This window comes from Pipistrellus kuhlii, unplaced genomic scaffold (genome assembly GCF_014108245.1).
Source record: "Pipistrellus kuhlii isolate mPipKuh1 unplaced genomic scaffold, mPipKuh1.p scaffold_m20_p_3, whole genome shotgun sequence".
Classification (NCBI taxonomy): domain Eukaryota; kingdom Metazoa; phylum Chordata; class Mammalia; order Chiroptera; family Vespertilionidae; genus Pipistrellus; species Pipistrellus kuhlii.
The window spans coordinates 17,915,974-17,927,735 of record NW_023425529.1 but is presented as its reverse complement, the minus strand read 5'-3'; the positions used below and the strand labels follow the sequence as shown (position 1 = coordinate 17,927,735).

The 11,762-nt window shown below is 42.4% G+C and overlaps 1 protein-coding gene and 1 long non-coding RNA gene across 2 annotated transcripts; one reads left to right on the top strand and one right to left on the bottom strand.

Annotated features, from left to right (window-relative positions):
• Positions 1-1,716: 1,716 nt before the first annotated feature.
• On the top strand, positions 1,717-2,275 carry LOC123653139. Its single transcript, XR_006742786.1, has 2 exons — positions 1,717-1,840; positions 2,057-2,275. It is a non-coding gene; the product is annotated as an uncharacterized LOC123653139 (long non-coding RNA).
• Positions 2,276-2,297: 22 nt separating this feature from the next.
• Positions 2,298-11,153, bottom strand: TMEM52B (transmembrane protein 52B). The gene is made up of 5 exons (XM_036456349.2): positions 10,527-11,153; positions 7,702-7,745; positions 5,419-5,457; positions 4,730-4,896; positions 2,298-2,762 (listed from the first exon to the last, which is right to left on the bottom strand). The coding sequence occupies exons 1-5, from the start codon at positions 10,803-10,805 to the stop codon at positions 2,518-2,520; spliced, it is 774 nt and encodes a 257-aa protein (XP_036312242.1). The 5' UTR covers positions 10,806-11,153; the 3' UTR covers positions 2,298-2,517.
• Between the last annotated feature and the right edge of the window lie 609 nt (positions 11,154-11,762).

The following is an 11,762-nucleotide window of genomic DNA, read 5'->3' as shown; positions in this document are numbered from 1 at the left end:
TTTAGACAGAAGGAAAAAGGAAAGGAGAGGTTCAGAGCCACAAGGGTTATAGCTTTGGGCTAGGATGTTACCTGAAAGCTTTGATTTCCTCTCTAAACTAAGAGGACAAAAATCCCCTGCCTAGAATTAATGAGTAGGTTGGGGGGGGGGGGGGGGGTGAGGTTTGAAGAGAGAGATTGAAATTTGAGTAACTACTGAAAGGAATGGGAAAATTACTAGAGAAAATCTGGAAGAAATGGTAAATGGTTCTGGTGTGTTGGAGATCATGACATTGTCAATGACCTCAATCAGCAGAGTTGGGAAGTTTTCTGCAGCTCTTCTGTTCAGCAGTGCAGGCTTTCGGGAGAGATCAGTTAGCTTCAATGAACCAAAGTTTAAAGTTTAAAGGTGTGAGGAAAGTTTAAAGGGGTTAAACTTTTTTGAGAACAGAGGTGAAAGTGATTGAGCTGATTAACAGATATCTTAGAGTAGATAAAGAAGTGAAGCCACTTGGGTGCTACTAGCTTATGACAAAATGGAATGGTGACAGGAGTGAACTCCATGTGACTGCCAGAGGGGCAAAGGGGCAGGGAGAGATGGGACAGAGAGATCTCTTTAGAATATGATAGGATTTCTCCCAAGATCTTGTTATACCTGACAACATTTTAACTAAGGCTATGGCATCTTGAAGGACAAATGAGGCAAAAATATTTCACAGGATGTGTGATCATAAAGTGATTCATTTGGCAGTGGCAAAACAAGGCCACCCCAGGTGCTATTAACAATTCATGCATTTCAACAATTTCCAGAAGCAATTTGATAAATGACCCAGGAAAAACGCAGATCCCCAGCAGGTGCTACTCAGAATAGTTTCCCTCTGGCGGGGCTGAGTGAGCATTCCTCCAAGAATGTTCTTAATGAGGCAGTGATGGCACTAATCAGCCATTCCTGGCTCTGTAATATCTCCCTGAGCACTGGAGCTACTTTCCTAATAAATGAGTTTGTTCAAATGTTCCCTACCTCTGCACAGAGCATATTAACAGGATAGCTTCAGTTGTTTAGCTCAATTAACAAATATTATTGATGAAATAAAGCAGCTTCAGGTGTGACTTAGCGCCAACACAGCAAAAGGAGAAACCAGAACATAATTTTCAGTGGGATCATGGCAGGCAAGTGAAAATCAGACATCTGTATCAAGAATAAAAACACACACACACACACGTGCATTATACTTTACAAATCTTTCATATATCCTTAGTTTATTTGATCCTCACATCAAACTAGTGAGGTGTTTTTATGGCCCGTCTATAGTACAGATGAGGAAACTGTGCTTTAAAGATTCCATTGGGTTATCTAAGGTCACTGATGAATATAAATCACCTTCGCCATCTTCCAATAGTAGTACACTTTGGAGGTAGTGTGCAATGTGGGCAGTTAAACAAGACACAATGGGATGGTGCTTTGGGAAGAACCTCCTTTAGTCTTGGTTCAGTTCGTGCTCCAGGCAATGGAGAGGTGTGCAGATAGGAGGATGCATTTCTGTCATGGCGCCACAAGGTGGCAGTAAAGGCCACCACTAGAGGCCAGTGCTTGTCACTAAACACTTGGTTTCAAGTGGTCAACACAGGAAGGAGAAAAGAAGCAAAGCAATTCTATTCTTTCCAAGTTAGAAAAGGGTGAGAGTGTGAGTGTTCAAGCACGTGCGTGCATGCCTGTGTTCACAGAGCAGAGGAACTGAAAATTGAATAGAACTGTTACTGCACTCTGTGCACTGTTCAATACCACTGGTAGGTATAGCACCAGAGTGAAAGAAAGACCTTTATATCTGGCATTTCAATATATACTGTGTTCTCCTAGCCCAGTGGTCAGCAAACTTATTAGTCAACAGAGCCAAATAGCAACAGTACAATGATTAAAATTTCTTTTGAGAGCCAAATTTTTAAAACTTAAACTATATAGGTAGATACAGTGTTATTAACTTAATTAGGGTACGTGGTATTTTGTGGAAGAGCCACACTCAAGGGGCCAAAGAGCCACATGTGGCTCGCGAGCCGCAGTTTTCAGACCACTGTCCTAGCCCATACTGCAATCCCACTCATGAATTATGGATGTCCAGTTAGATACTGCATGATGTCCAAGATTATCATTGTCATTCAGTGTAAAAGTGCGTGTTCCCTCAGGAGGAAAAGTGAATTTGGTACCTTATGGCTCCTCAAGTGCATTCTACCCAGGAGCTGGCAGAGAAGAACAACTTGCATTATCATGTGGGTAAAAGAACTCAATAGTTGAAGGAATTCAAGAAATCTTTGAAACATTACTAGAGGTGAGTTGCACATTTTGGTACTGGAATTCTCGATTAGAACATTTCATATCAGAAAATATATCTGACTGGAAATAAAGAGTTGGAGTCCATGTTTTCCACGAGATGATGTTTAGATTCATCCTAAATCTTCTGAAAGGTAGGAAAAATGTTCCGTGTGTCCATCGTTACCGACGCTGCGGATACCCCCAACCCCATTTCTGAAACCGAAGTTCCCGTCAATTTGAAGCGTGTTCTCCTTGAGGGGACACCTTCTCCATCGGAGGCAGCTGCTTCTCTTCTGGCACCGAGGGCAGGTCAGGTGCTTTCGGCCCGCACCTGGCAACCGTGAAGCGGCTCATGTGAAGAGCTTCCTCGTACCCTGGGAGGGTGTCCACGGCGGAGGGCAGCTGGCCCAGGGGGCTGTGCGAGTGGGCCACCGCCAGGATTCTCCGAGCCGCAGGGCCGAACACTGACTGCAGGGCTGGCGAGGGGAGGAGGAATAGAGCTAAAGTAAACGTGACATCCTCAGAAGTCAGACTTACAACACTCCAAATTTCCCTCTGCCTCACATCTGACCAAACTCTCTGTCAACTCTGTTGTTATGAAATGTTATGAAAACCCCGTGAAAGCTCGTTTAGAAACCAACTTCACTTTCCGCTAAAAGACCCTGACTTCTCTGGTGCCCTCGGATAATCTAAATTGAGTTCCCATATCCCACCGTCGTTGGCAGATTTTGAACCTTTTAGACCGATCCACTTGATGTTGCAATCTCCTTAGGAATACTTATTTCTGCCTCATTTTTTTCTCAAAATGATGGGAGGGGAGGGGAGGCGGGAAAGGTGAGCAACAACACACCGCATTGTGCTCTTTGCAAAATAAAAATCACAGTGTTTTGCCACCTGTCCTGCCTGGTATTTGCACTCCAATTTTAGTAAATACTATCCTATAAAGAAGAGAACAGAAGAAAATGGAGGGTCTTATGATCATCAAAAGAATGGTGGGGCTCATATTTCGTGTATCACGATTTGGAGAATAGATCCCATCTGCGGTAGACAGTGAGATAGATACGAGCAAGCGTGCTGGGCCAGGTTGAGAAGGTCACGTGGGTGTAAAGCCCCAGGTGCCCAGCCAAACTGGGAAAACAAGCACCTCACCCCCAGGGTACATTTCCTCCCCTTGCATCTGTCTGATCCTGCCCTTTAGACCCCTGCAGGTCAGACTGACCTTTCCTCTCTTGGCATGTTGCTAGTTATGTGGGTTAGGACACCCCCCCACACACACACCGTCTTAGAGGGGGAACAAAGAAGGGAGCCAGAGAATAGCCCTGAAGCAGTAAGCTCCATGGCAGAGTTCTGATCAGCATAAAACACACCTAGACCTCGGCTGTGTTTCAGCCCCAAGGCCAGAAATGCAGCAGAACCAGACACAAGGTGCCAGGGCTGACATCATCAGGACCAAGTGCATTGACTTATGACCCCTCTCTCCTCCACCCCCTCCCCTGAACTGGTACCAACCAATCAGAGGAGTCTAGGACCCCAAAAGAACACTTCTGAAAAACTGACGAATATGCTATTGAGATCATCCCCTGAGACCTCCAGAGACATCCCCTCAGGAGAGGCTCAGAGCCGCTCTCTACGGTGCAACCCAGGCCTTTCCCCACCCCCTGCCCTAGGTGAGGTCTCCACGCCTCTCGCTTATCCTAAGCAACAAGGGTCCTTCTTTTGCCTCTGTGACACTTGTTTCCCAAGCCCATTTCTTCTACAGCTCCCTTCCTCTACTTCTACCTCTATAACTTTTGTTTTTAATCCCCCACCCTTTTGTTGTTGTTGTTGTTTGTTTCTGTTCTTTTCTGACTTTCTAAATAAACTTTCTCTTATAAAGGAAAAAAGCAAAAAGACCTGGAGAATAAATAACGGAAAGTACACATGACAAATGTCTTCTTAATATATAAACATTCTAGATAGAACATGTGGTTTTTTTTACAAAATCCAAGACTTTTTGTTGTTGTTCCTCCTCACCTGAAGCAATTTTTTTTTCCATTGCTTTTTAGAGAGAGTGGAATGGAGAGGGAAGGACAGAGAGACAGAGACACACAGCCAAACTAGCGAGGGCCCGAGACATTTTTGAAAAAGGCGCATGCTTAGAGCTTACACCAGTTTTATTCATCTCCGCTATTTATGAATTAGGTAATAATTCTCACAAAACGTTTCCAATGTCATCTTCAGCATTTCATCTCTTCCTGCGCTCTCTCCTCAGACAAGAACCGTGTTTGCGAATACAGTGCTGCTGACAGCACAGGCCACCGCATCACCAATGGCTTGTGGCCATTAAACCTACTCTGAGTTACAGCTTCTTTGCTATCCAGCCAGCTGCATTCACACCCTTGTACCATCCTGACCGCGTGTTGTAACCCGGCTCCCTTCCCGTGTCAACGGCCAGCGTACTCACAGGTGATGGTGCTCTGCAGAGTGCTATCGTGGTCAAACGCGATGACTGTCACTTCGTACGGTGGCCGGCCCTCCTCTTCCCCGTTTTGCTGGCGGCTCAGGCAGCAGCGGAAGCACACCGAAGTCAGGCCGCACAGAAGGAGCAGGGCGCCAATGACCACCAGCAACCTGCCAGGGGCCCCCCAGCACCGAGAACTCTGGGATCCGCCTCCTTTCCTAACGCTGGCCTCCTCAGCCTCCTACGTCTGCACTAGGATTCTTGTGTGGATCTTAGATGTTAATTATAAGATGTTAATTCCAGGGCTTTCACTTCACATATTATCCGTCCTTGCTTTGTCAGCAGGACAGAGTCAATTTGTCAGAAAATGAGCCAGAGGTTTAATGTGATTTGGAGGGGATTTGGAGGGGCTGCTTTTTACCTTCCTGAAGTAACCTCTGTAGGCTATTGGAGAGCTGATCTGAGAATGTGGACAATGATCTGTTGATGTTGGCCGGGAAGGTGGTATTGAAATAGGAAATCCTGGCGTATTGTCACACAGGGTGGTAATTACCGGTAAGTAGAGAAACTACTCCGTGCGATGGTATGCAAGTAAGTAGGCTTGCGGTCTCACATACTTTTTCCCCCCTACTGTCAAATATATTTAAACTAAGAAAGAAACAATAGCAGTGGTTATTACAGCTGAAACTTACCATATATACCAGAGATGCACCCAATCTGTGGTCAGGCAACTATGAAGAAAGAATAAAGTGTTTGCAATAAAAATATAGTCAATTCATGTTATGATTCCAAAATCAAAACAATGAGTTACAATAATAGGTTCCCTTGTTATGATAAAAGCATCCCAGGCTATATTAACTCCCATGTAACCAGCTAAATCTATTGTGTAATGGGACGCTTTAGATAGTTTTATACGACAGATGGCAGTATGTAAATCATTTTGTAAATCATTAAAAGACAGGCGAAAGTAGTGCTCATGAATTAGTATTCGTAGAAAAGGCAGCCCTGACTATTGAAAATCGTTACGATGGCAGTTACCGAGAAAGGACTTCCAATGCCAGTTTAAAAGAGTCTGACCCTGGCCGGCGTGGCTCAAGGTTGAGTATAGACCTATGAACCAGGAAGTCCCGGTTTGATTCCCAGTCAGGGCACATGCCCGAATTGCAGGCTGGATACCCAGTGTGGGGCATGCAGGAGGCAGCCAATCAGAGATTCTCTCTCATCATTGATGCTTCTATCTCTCCGTCCCTCTCCCTTCCTCTCTGGAATCAATAAATATATTTGTAAATAGTTTGAAAGTTAACATTTGTATACATTTGAGATTAATAAAATTTGGACATAAAGAAAAGAAAATTTCGGTTATAAGCATGAGAGCATTACAAAGAAATTTGTAATTTATATATTGCAAGTTGTTGCGGGAAGGGACACCATAAAAACCCCCATGATAAAAAGGGCCCTAAATTTCCACACCTAGAATCAAAACATGATATACATGATGGCTGAGGCCAAACAAAATGGGGAAAATGTAGAAACCAAATTCGTCATGGTGAAAGCTAATTAAATATTCTGAATTAACTGGGACAGTTACACATTTTCTCTATTGGGATAAAAATATAGATTGCATGAGAGAAGGGGCATGGGATAAGCTCAGGAGTGGGAAGGGGAAGTAAAGGAAAATGTTTATCTTTAAAGACAAGTAAATTTAATATTACTTTCTGATAATATTCATCTATTAAAATGCACACTCTATCCTCTCTGTGGTTTCAAGATTGTGGAACTTACCATTGGCATTTTCACTGAACAATGTCTCCCCCACGTTTTCTCACATCTCCCCACCCCTTTTCTCCTATTGTGTTCATCAGTTTACTTTGCTCTTTAGATTCCACATATACGTTCCATCATGTGATATTTGTCTTTCTCTGACTGGCTTATTTCACTTAGCGTAATAATCTCCATTTGAACATTCCCCTTTAGTTCAGAGCCCTTTATAGTTCTACATTGCAATTCTGATTCTACTAAGATGACTCTTCCTATGCTGATGTCTAAAACCTCAGAGAGAATGTGAAAGTAACCAGGGCCATCACCATTTCCCTTGGGTGTAACATATTTGTTATTGAGAAACAATTCCCATGGCTAAATATGTTTTCCTTCAGTCTGAGCAAATCTTTGATCAAAATTGTCATTGATTTTTTTACTAGTTTACCTCTAAGTGGAATGAATCTTTTCCTTTTTTATCTTTATATCCTTTGTGTCTACATGAGACCTAACTGTGATAAGTTTAGATTAAGGGGTAATTATCTCAAAGTAATAGCTAAATAAAGGCTGCAATAAATATTAACATGCCCTAAAATAGTGGTTCTCAACCTTTCTAATGCTGTGACCCTTTAATACAGTTCCTCATGTTGTGATGACCCCCAACCATAAAGTTATTTTTGTTGCTACTTCATAACTGTAATTTTGCTACTGTTATGAATCGTAATGTAAATATCTGTGTTTTCTGATGGTCTTAGGTGAACTCCTGTGAAAGGGTTGTTCAACCCCCAAAGGGGTCGCGACCCACAGGGTGAGAACCACTGCCCTAAAAAAGAAAATACTCCAGATCTGAAGCAGTGATGTACCTTTGGAAATCACCCACACATATCTGCCTGTGACTAAGATATTGAATCCAGTCTGTCTCTGTGAGTGACTAAAAATCATGAGTCACTAAAACTCTACTTCAAATCTCTATGACTGCAAAAACTGAGATGATTAAGTTGGCTGATTTTAAGACTGGCTTTGGGAAAAATGCTGTCAGCAGTGTTATTCTGGATGACAGAAATGCATGTCTTTATTTTGAGATAACCCATCTGTGGGCTAAGTGCCCATTTAAGTAGAAATAAGGGAAGTCACAGATATCTGATGACATTTTGACCTTCTGTGTATGGATGTTTTTGTCTGTCTCTCCTTCCTCCGCAGTTGGACTCCCACATACTTACTGTTCAGGACTGACACAGTTCTCCTCACATCTTGCCCAAGGAAGCTGCGGGAAGGGAAACAGTCTCAGACAGGGAAATTGTCTGGTCTTCTCTGCCCACCAACCTATGACTGCTATGTTAGATCGGTTGGTGAGAGCAGGGTAAACGCGAAGACAAGGTCATAGGGTCAACCATGGTTAGAACTTTTTGTTTTCGTCTTCCCTACACCCATTCAATTATAATACTGTACTTGAGGGGGGAGAACCTGGAAGAAGAAACACCTAATCTGTTTGTTTTTTCCTTATGGTGGTGGCTGAGCATCACTGCCTTGTGGATGAAAGGTGGCATTTATGCCAATTCGTTTTTCTAGAAATTTCCTGATCTGTCCCTCAGGATATTGTCTCCCCAACTCTTTCCCAATCCAAAATGAATTCTGCCCCACTGCTCTTTTTCCTTCTGTTGGTACATTCACAACTTTCTTTAAAAAAAAAAATAAAATTAAAAAAAAAAAAAAATATATATATATATATATATATATATATATATATATATATATAATTGACTTTTTACAGAGAAAAAGAGAGAGGGATAGAGAGTTAGAAACATCGATGAGAGCGAGGCATCGATCAGCTGCCTCTTGCCCACCCCCTACTGGGGATGTGCCCACAACCAAGCTACATGCCCTTGACTGGAATCGAACCAGGAACCTTTCAGTCCTCAGGCTGACGCTCTATCCACTGAGCCAAACCTGTTTTGGCCATTCACAACTTTCCATTCAAGAGAAGAAGAAGAAGAAGGGGAAGAAACTTATTGAGTAGCTATTATATGCCAGTGAGGTGGCTAGTAATTTTTAATATTTCTTAACATTTCATCATGATAACCATGTAGGTGGATATATTTAACCTTACTTTAAATAGTTAAGGATCTAAGGCATACGGTTTGAAGTAACATGACCAACAGCACACACTTCTTGATGAGGCCATAACTCAAATGAAACCTAAATGAACCAGGGGCAAGTCTGCTCTAACAGCTCCGTGGCATTGTTAGCCAGTCCCTTCCACTCCTTGTAAAGAAAGAAACTTCCACTCCTTCTCCTACCTTGCATTTCGGCTGACTTTCTCCTTCAAAAACCTCTCTAGGTAAACGTTTGTTCTAGAAACTTGCTTTCTTCAAATAACTTGAAAGACTTGGTATTTTAGGAAAGCAACAACCAACACAAAAATGCCCTCTAAAAAGGGACAGAGATTTACATTTACTTGGGGTTTTATGGGACAGGGATGGGGGGTAAGGGTTAGGGGGTGGGGGAGGGGAGCACACACATACTCCTAATACATCAGGAAAGGGTTTTGTAAAAGATTTGCCGAAACCAGTTTGGCTCAGTGGTACAGCGTCGATCTGCTGACTGAAAGGCCCCAGGTTAGATGCCGGTCAGGGGCATGTACGTTGGTTATGGGCACATCCCCGGTGGGGGGTGTGCACGAGGCAGCTGGTCAGTGTTTCTCTCTCATTGACGTTTCTAGCTCTCTATCTCCCTGTAAAAAAATCAATTTTATATATATATATATGATCTAACAGCTGCCTTCTGCTGATAACGTTTGCGACACTTCTGGTTTTGTTTCCATTTCAAATAGTTGACCACAAAGGATGACACAGTGTGCGTTTCTTCAACCCGGTTTGAGTACTTTTGTTTCATTTTCTTGACTAAAGGCTAGAAACTCCTGAAATTTTCAGCAGATAAAATGCCTCTTTCAGGCCTGTTGTAAAAAGAGAAGAAAAAGAGAAAAGAAGGGAAGGGAAGGTCAAGGGAGAGAAGAAGAAGCAAAAAAAGAAAATACAAGAAAAAGAAAAGGAAATGGATTTTCAGACATTAATTTAATTGTGATACAGGAAGCAAAATAGACAGCCCATGCCCTGCTAGAAGTGGTACAGGAACCTGATGGTAGGCAGTTTCTTCATTTGCCCTCCTTAACGGATTTCATAGCTGGGTAAACTTCCCCTTGATAACTGTTCAGAATCCCTTAGACCAGTGACCCCTCTCCCAGCTAAATCAGTTACTCGGGGGCTTCTGAATTTCAGTGGGGAGAAAAATGAAAGATCCAAAGTATTTTTTAAAGAGTTTCCCTTCGTTTAACTTATTTCTGATTTGGAGGCCCCTTTAAACTCCAAGAATGGTATTAGGGCTGATGTGGGAAAGTCCTTCTAGGACAGCGTTTTTCAACTGTTGTGTGCCGCGAGATGTTGCCTGGTGTGCCGTAGGTGCAGACAAGACAAAAATTTTATAATTTTTCACTATTTTGTTTACTTAATATTTCATAATAAAGTAGTTATAAAATACTTTCTTTGTGTTTATTTGATTCCTATTCAAGAGAATTACTTTATATATAGTCAATATAGGCACAGAGTTAAATTTTTTAACATTTTCTAATGGTGGTGTGCCTCGTGATTTTTTTCATGAAACAAGTGTGCCTTTGCCCAAAAAAGGTTGAAAAACACTGTTCTAGGAGAATTACATGCCTAGTTTTGACCATTTGCTTGGGAATTTGAGGGATGAGTGATAAGATGTTAAAAGAGAGAAATATGCACACAGGAGAGGTATTTCTAAATTGCCACACACATCTGCCTTGTATCTACGGCCGCCCTAATGTCTGTCCCCTATTTCACTGATGCTGTCATTCGTCACACCTGCACTATGTCACCCTACAGCACAAAGGAAACATTCTAGTTATTCATTTGCCACTGCCCCTTTGGTCTTCCCCCCTCATTCATTTCCCCCCAGATTCTTCTGAGAGATGGTTTATCCAAGAAACAAAAAACAAAAGCGTTATTCCTGGGTTTTCACAACTTACCTGGATGAAATACACCAGGGTCGAGGCCAACACGGTGTGGACTCTCAGTCTCCTGGGGCTGAACTCCTGGGTCTCCGGGATCACGCCCTGGGTGTCCGTTCCCTCCTTCCCGTGTTCTGCTGCTTCCTTTCTGTGCTCTGCACCTTGTCTGACTTCTTGACCTAGAGGACTTAGGAGAGAAACTGTTCTTAGCAATAAATCACTGTTTCCTTTTCTCTCTGTCTCTCCTCGTGTTCCCCTCGGCTTTTTATTTTCTGTGGTCTTTCCCTTCCCATTCATCCTGGCTTTTTTCTCTTTTCTATTCCTGGTTTTAGGGTTTCCACATTTGCTTCCCTTTTGTCGTTTCTTTCCTTCTACTATTAATCCTTTTCTATATGCCTTTAGCTTCCTCCCACTGCCCCCAGGAGAAAGAGACACATCAGTCCTCGGAATTAGGAATTCTTCTAGGCAGTGATGAGAAACTTGACTTGGAGGAGGATCAAAGAGAGATGGCTCTTCTCCATCAGAAAGGAAGTGACACTCTTGGTTCTTCACCACAGCACACCAGGTGGCTGTTGAAGGTTGAAAGTCACCCTGCCAAGCTCCATCCACTCGCCCTCCACGTGATTAGGCCTCCTCTCTCGCTCTTTGAAACCCTCCCCTTCCCTATGTTGATAATCAACCCTCCTGGTTCTGGATCATTTATTCCTCACTATTGGAGGAGGACTGAGAGGTTGCCAAATGAACTGAAAAGCCATCCCATCTTTGGAGAAAGCAGATTTGGAGATTAGAATTTCTGGGTCATGTCCATTAAATTCCTGTCCACGCTGACTTCAATTCCCATTGAAATAAATAGTCAGTCAGACAGACTTAAAAAACAAACTGGGTTCCAAAACTACTTCTCTCTCTCTCTCTCTCTCTCTCTCTCTCTCTCTCTCTCTCTCTCTCTCTCTCTCATAAAATCTTAGGTAAAAGTAAAAATAAACACATATGGAAAAAAACATAGACTATTTGTAAAGAAAAGTATCTACAGGAACAAGTGAATACTGTTTACATGAGTTATATTTAAGTTGGTATTCACTTACTTAAAAAAAAGTATTTCATAAAAACATTAGATATTAGTTTATGTATCTATTTCATAAGAGCTGAGTAAAACCAACTTTCAGACCCTTTCTAACTCTGAAAGTCTGATTTTTATTGAGTGATTGTTCAGGGGAACTGTTGAGAAGGATTGAGTCCAAGAGCCCTCATACCACG

Coding starts and splice junctions, on each gene's coding strand:
- TMEM52B (XM_036456349.2), bottom strand. CDS start 10,805: ATGAATGGGAAGGGAAAGACCACAGAAAATAAAAAGCCGAGGGGAACA. Junction 7,746..10,526: donor CCCTGGTGTATTTCATCCAG/GTAAGTTGTGAA, acceptor CCCTTCCCGCAG/CTTCCTTGGGCAAGATGTGA. Junction 2,763..4,729: donor TCTGCAGAGCACCATCACCT/GTGAGTACGCTG, acceptor TCCCCTCGCCAG/CCCTGCAGTCAGTGTTCGGC.